Source organism: Limulus polyphemus, unplaced genomic scaffold, assembly GCF_000517525.1.
Source record: "Limulus polyphemus unplaced genomic scaffold, Limulus_polyphemus-2.1.2 Scaffold5006, whole genome shotgun sequence".
Taxonomy (NCBI): domain Eukaryota; kingdom Metazoa; phylum Arthropoda; class Merostomata; order Xiphosura; family Limulidae; genus Limulus; species Limulus polyphemus.
Window position 1 is genome coordinate 64,333 of NW_013670616.1, and position 7,139 is coordinate 71,471.

Consider the following 7,139-nt stretch of genomic DNA (forward strand, 5'->3'; position numbering starts at 1 on the left):
ATATTTATAATTTCGTGAGGCAACTGAAAATAGTTTTACAAAAATAAAAATTAAGCCTTTTTGCACACTACCCTCACCTTAAGATAAAATTATAAAACAAAAACGTTGTCCCTTAACGTATAAGAAAACAAAGCCGGATAACAAAAGTCACAAGAATTAGGCCAAACATTTCTCATCATAACGTGTAAGAAAACAAAACTTACAAGAATTAGGCTAAACACTTCTCATCATAACGTGTAAGAAAACAAAACTTACAAGAATTAGGCTAAACACTTCTCATCATAACGTGTATGAAAACAAAACTTACAAGAATTAGGCTAAACACTTCTCATCATAACGTGTATGAAAACAAAACTTACAAGAATTAGGCTAAACACTTCTCATCATAACATGTAAGAAAACAAAGCCAGATCACAAAACTTACAAGAATTAGGCCAAACACTTGTAATCACGTGATCATGAGGTATATTTTCTCAAGATGTCTCTATTTTGAAGAGGGGGGAAATGTTCTTAATTCGTCATAAAATCAAGTCGGGAATATTTATATTATCAAGAAAGTTCTATGATTTTTTGCTCACTAATAGATGGCATGACATAAAAATCATAAAACGATGAAAATATTTCAAAAAGTTTAGCCCTATAATTTGTACTAACGGCAAAATATTAGAGTATACAAACAAAAGTATAAAACACTCGTAGTCTCTTCTTTTCTACTAAACAATTCTTTTAATTATAAAAAAAAACTCGTCTTCAATACAGTTAAAAGTTTGTTATTTAATCATGTCCTTAAAAGAGGTTTTATTAGTGGGTAAACTGAGGTGAAGATTTATTTTTTTTTTCTGTAGACAAAATTTATTCTCGAACCAGCATCGTACATAGAGCAAATAATCTCTTCAGTTTCCAAGGCCATAATACAATTTATTTTCAATTTAATTGAGAAAATAAAATAACGCAAAGCTGATAATAAACAACAAATAAAAAAAAATAATTATTAAACGCATTCAGCTTATTTTTCTTAATTATTATGAAGTTCGGTTCATTTTGCGGGAAGTCTTGAAATTAAGTTCGCTTCCAACTATTACAACTCGCTCAAGTATTTAATTTTAAATTTGATCACAGGTACGTAGGTGACTGTTCTTATCCTGTAATACTTCAGCGCAAAAAAGTTGACAGTAACAATTGGGATTTTCAAATGTTTCAATCTTGGTTTAATTAAATTTGTAGATACATTTTACAACTTAATCCAATCATAAAGATTATAACAAATACTTATTTCATCTTTAAAATTTCCCTGTAAAGGTTTTTTTTAAATGATAAATCATTCCAAACTTAGGTCAAACCAATATCTTACATCCTGTCTCTTACGCATACAACAAAAAATTTCGCAAAACTTAATTAACATTTCATCAATTTTCAATATCATAACTTTTATCAGGAATTATCGTCTGCACCTACACACTTGCCCTCTATCGGTAAGCTTCTGAATCTCCGTTTCTTTCTGTCGCTCAACGGCTACAGTGATTCCTTGGAGTATTTTCTCCCGTGAAAATTACTTTGAATATTAAAAATGATAAATTCGGAAACGAATTTGCACAGGAGATAAAAAAAAAGAAGATTATAGTTTCTCACATACTACGTTTTCAACATATTTCTTCGTGGTAAACATGTTTTAACTAGCTTAGTTTTACGTTTTTGCGAGAACCAAAAATCGTCAGGAAATTATATTACGTTTCGTATATTTATCATAAAGTCTGCAGTAGGATTACACTACTGATAAGCTAGTTTCTCCAAAACGACCCACATCTGGACTTGCGATAACTAGAGTTACACATTTTTATAGACGTGTCTCTGCTCTCATTAATAACAAACGAAGGAAAGACAATTGTATATGTGTTTAATTTTTAGGTTAAAACCCTCTAATCACTGAAGGCCCATTATTCTGTAATGAGTAATGTACTTACTAACGTGGTACTGGTAGTCATGTTACCACGGTACTTTCACGTAAAAATCTCTCTCTTCTAGACATCATTACGTACAAATATGATATTAAGTACGCCATTCTGTATAATCAAAGACAATGTTAACTATCAAATGTCTTGTCTTATGAAGCCTTGGAAAATTGAAATAAGGGCTAACCTACTGACTACTTAAGACTAACTAACACCTAGTGGTAAAAAATTATCTTACAGAGAATGCAATTATGCGGAATGTCAAAAACAACTTTTCTGCGCGGATGATCAAAATTTTGTTTATTTTTGAAATCTCAAAAACCTGCAATTCAACTGGCTTGTAACCCGTCACGTAATAAGACTTGGCACGTAATGTTTTTTTTTTTTTGTTATAATTATAAAATATGTTTCACCCGAGAGTTCTCATCTGACCTATGGGGTATTGAAACAATGTAATAATTCCTTGTTATATATAGGTAATTATCAGTCTTGAAGTGTGATATTAGATATAAGATTCTTGAATATATATATATAAATGTTTCACCTGAGGTACAATACAGTTCCACGCACATACAAAGTTAACTAAGCCTAATTTTAGAACTCTAGAAATAGGCCTAACATGGAGGGTGGTAAGAGTATAATCTGCAAAATAAAATTAACTAATAAAACTATATTAAAAGAGATGTTGTGTATAATATTTAAAATATAAAATCCCCTTGGCACAGTCAGTGATAGAACACGAGGGTTTAGACAAATCCCATCATGCACCACTGCGAGTTGCTTTTGCGAATCGCCATTTGCAGAAACATTGAAGTAGATATAATAAATATTCTAAAAAAGAAAAAGAGGTTTTTGCAAACGTAGAGACGAATAATCGTAATTTTTGTACAGTAACAGGCAGGTGAATTAACAGAATAACTCGAGTTTCAGTATATTAAATGTAAATAATAATAATACTTTTAAGAGTTTTTAATTTACGTAATAGTGACTGGAACATAGTACATATTATTACTTGTAATAATAACGATACAATTATCGACTGTAATAGTAGCTTTTGTGTCTTTTTAACATAATGTCACTAAAATCTTAAACTTTATTTAATAGACCTGTTTTGTAGCCAAAAGCATATAATCATACTTACTATGTTTCTCTGGTGCATGTATTCTTAACGGACACGTGTATAGTGTAAAATTTCAAAAGCATGCACGCGAGAGCCCCTAAATTCGGTACACCATACAGATATAAAAAGGTCACTTCACTTGAACACACATAAATGCAATGACATTTAACAATAGCTAAAAGGGCACGTATATTTTAATGAACATGGCTAACAAACAGGGTTTAATTTCGCGGATTTTTCACGATTTTCAATCGCAGGAACGCGGAGACATTCCTACAGTCCCATCATGTAGACTGGCTCAAAGCCCGTAGCCTCAGCTTCTCCCTAAAATGAGTGAAAAAAAAAAGATAATTAGAATACAGATCTAGAAACGCCTCCCATACTCAAACTTTTATATGTAAAACGCCCTCTGGTGGATAAAATATTAATTATGTGTAAGTAGTGCCCTCTTTTGCATTAGATGTTGTGCAATTAAATTAAAACATAATTTAATAAGTAGCCAACTTTAAATAGATGTACGTTCAGTCACGTGTCAGTTTGTATTAACTGGTGAATAAAACGAATTCGCCCTTGGATATAATAAAATTAATGTGTTGATATTGTTATCGTTGGTTTGTTTTAAGCGCAAAGATAACCAATGGGCTATCTGCACTGTGCCCACCAGGTTTTTAGCGTTGTAAGCCTTCAGGCTTGCCGCCGAGCCACTGGGGACGTAATATTCTTACGAAATGGGTCTCACAAATTAACAATTCTTCATTTCCCCAACATGCAAACATAATTTTGCTTAAATCTAAATTTACCGTTTTTTTCCTTCAGCCTCTACTACGAAGAAAAACAAATGATAGGATTCAGAAATAAAAGACAACAAAAATTGCGTTAAAGCGTATAATAAAAAATGGGTACAAACCTTATCATTTGGATTATCGGACGACCACCCTTGCATAACGCCTCCTACAATTTATCAAAATAAAAAATCACGTGTGTTGAATTTTCAAATAAACACTTTGTACAAACTAAACGTGGGCCATCTAACAGCTTTTCACGAATGAACAGTGATAATTATAATATAAATAACTCGTTGTCAGAAATAAAAAAGTAATTTCTGGAAGTTAAGTAACGTCTAAAACTGAAAATAATTATATTTGTTTTGTTTTTTAAGATTACTAAAATATTCTGAGCTTTATACTTATCAACAGATGGCGCGACACAATCAAATAAAACAAATTTTCAAATTACATATTTCAGATATTATTGCCGATATCTTTCATAACTTTTTTAAATAATTTGTTTTTGTTTTATAACAAACTTGAAGTTTAATATCAATTTATCGCTGAAAATATATATATATATATATTTAACATATTATACAATATATATACAGTTTTGTTGAGCAAAAAACAAAACTTAAAGTCTACCAACGTATTTCTGTTAATTTATTATTTGCTATTTTTTTCTTGTCTAAAATTACTTCAGTAGTCCCTAAATAATTGTCTCTTTTACGCATGCGTTACCGTAACAAACCAACTACTCAAAAGCTTCACAACAAAATGTTGTTTTTTATTTTTTTAACTGAAATCTTATTTGTTTGTTTCTTAAGCCTAAAAAAGAAAAAATCACAGTTTTCAAGCATTAAATATGTTTACATTTGAAATAACGTTTCGTAAAACCAGTATTTATTTTTTAATGGTTCAGGAAAAGACCAAACTTAAAATGCGAACGATTTTTCTTTTGTATAAAATATCTCTACAATTTAGTGGTGTTATAATGAAGACTTTAAATCCTATGATACATACAATATCATACATTAATTTACATTTAATGACAAACCCAGTTTTACGATATCAAACAACTATATTTAGAACTCTAAAGTAGCCTAATAATAATTGACCAAGGTTACCCTTATTTTTACTGTTCTTTTGTATACTTCAAGTATAACTTTTATAATTAAACTCACCGTTCGTGTTCAAGGCGGTCATTTCCTTTGAGTCGTCAGCCTCGGGATTACTCAGTATTTGATCGCGTTTCTTTCTGTATTATATAAATTAAAAAAAAAAAAACAAGATGAAACGTCACTATCAATTTAGCCAATATTCGATTTCAAAAATTGGGGGGGGGGGGACATTGTCTTTTAATGTTTACGATTATTTTCATCCAGCTAGTGAGTTAAAAGTAAGTTAATCAAGTAAACATCAAACCATTATTTATGCATATCGTTACTGTTTATTATTAAGCACAGAGCTACACAAAGAGCTATCTGTGCTCTGCTCACCACGGGTATCGAAACCCGGTTCCTAGCAGTATGTGTCCGCAGACATGCCACTGTGCTACTAGGGGGCATTAATTATGAATTTTTGGATATGATTTATATTTAATACCTCTACGTTTTCGGAGCATAACTTGAGATTTCAGATATATTTTAACATCTAAAAATGCCGTAATTTGATGTTTTGTTGATTTTAACTGAAAGCTGCACAATGTACTATCTTATTTCTGTATACCGCGAAGAGAATCGAACCCAGGAATTTTTTAGTGTTGAAAGTCCGTAAACGTACCACCGTCCGCCAGGTGGGCCATTCATTCTGAAACAAAGTACGTAAGAAATATCCAACGTTACGTTTTTTTATATTCTTCAGTTAAATATTAATTAGTTTCGTGTTACGTCAAAGCCCACTAGGGGGCGCAATTACCGGTGTTTCGTCGGGTGATCATATCTCGCGAGTTCGATTATTATGTATGTTTGTTTGTAGTTAAGCACAAAGCTACACAATGGGTTATCTGTGCTCTGCCCACCACGAGTATCGAAGCCCGGTTTCTAGCTATTATTATGAAAACATGAATAGCTTTTAATGCAGTGGCTTAGCTGGCTGAACTTCGCAATAATAATAATAATAAAACTTTCTTTTTTACAACACAAATAAACAAACAGTACCCCTGGGGATATTTTCAGTTAGGCTTACTTAAAAGATGCAGTATCGTGAATTATGTGTTTTTCATATATTTCGTTTGGCAAGTGCGACGAATATTTAAAAAAAAAAGTAATGAAAAACTGACAGTAATGTTTGTTATCTATCGTCCAACGTTAGGTTATATTTATGTGATGTGGTAAATAAACAACAATGACTAACTTAAGTCAAGAAAAATATATGTTGAGGAAAATTCGTTCAAACGAATTAAATTAGAAGCATTTGTTTGGGATATGCTTACGTTTTTGTTTCCATTTTTAAAATCCATACTCCTGTCAGTTTTAAGAGTACAAAAAAGGAGAGAGGGAGAGAGAAAAAAAGTAATCGTTCTCAAAACTTTAAACTCTGAAAGAGCGGCTTATAACATGAAAGTGCCGTTACATTTAGTGTTAACGGTTCTTACCAAGTTGGCTAGTTCCACAGAGATTTATTGATTTATCTGGTAATTTAGTTCGTCTATCTTCTCTTTTATTGATGCTAGCTAAAAGGGGGCTTTTAAACGTTAACGTAACAAGAAAAACAAAAAAACACTTACCTCCATTTGAAGAGATGGAAAATCCCGCAAGCTAAAGCAAACAGTACCAGGACAGCCGCCAACACGCTAAGGACTATGGGAAGAATACTTCCTTCCCCAAAACGGAGGCTCATGGGATCTGTTTGTTCCACCGGATCTATACTCGAAATTATTGAAATGTAACGATTGTAATAACGATAAAATATACTGATTAAACTTAAAGACTTTTTTTTTATGAACCATGGAAATAATATATAATCAAAACAACTACACTGTTAAGATACGAAACTAAATACTCATAACACGGGCCTGCATTTAACATTTATTTAACATATAACATTTATTTCCATTGTAAACATTTCTTGCGCATAGTTTAATACATTTTAAATATATTGTTACGATAGCGAAAGTCGCGTGACGCTGGGAGCATGCGCGCTGGAGTTTCTGGAAGGATCATGAATTATCGGGGTGGCCCGAGTTTGTTCGAGGCGCCCTCTTTTTTAGTATATAAGCCTGGCGAGAAAAACCAGCGTAATTGCAGAGATGGATAGATATGGAGACAGATAATTGAGTCAAACGAACGGTAGTCACGG

The 7,139-nt window shown here is 32.0% G+C and overlaps 1 protein-coding gene across 1 annotated transcript in view; it reads right to left on the reverse strand.

Annotated features, from left to right (window-relative positions):
* Positions 1 to 829: 829 nt before the first annotated feature.
* The window catches only part of LOC111089016, a gene marked incomplete at its 5' end in the record, with an annotated part of 9,881 nt that continues 3,571 nt past the window's right edge, over positions 830 to 7,139 (reverse strand). The window contains 4 exons of the mRNA XM_022400600.1: positions 830 to 3,393; positions 3,977 to 4,020; positions 5,024 to 5,097; positions 6,568 to 6,703. Coding sequence (XP_022256308.1) covers positions 3,343 to 3,393; positions 3,977 to 4,020; positions 5,024 to 5,097; positions 6,568 to 6,703 — 305 coding nt within the window. The remainder of the gene's footprint in view (positions 3,394 to 3,976; positions 4,021 to 5,023; positions 5,098 to 6,567; positions 6,704 to 7,139) is intronic.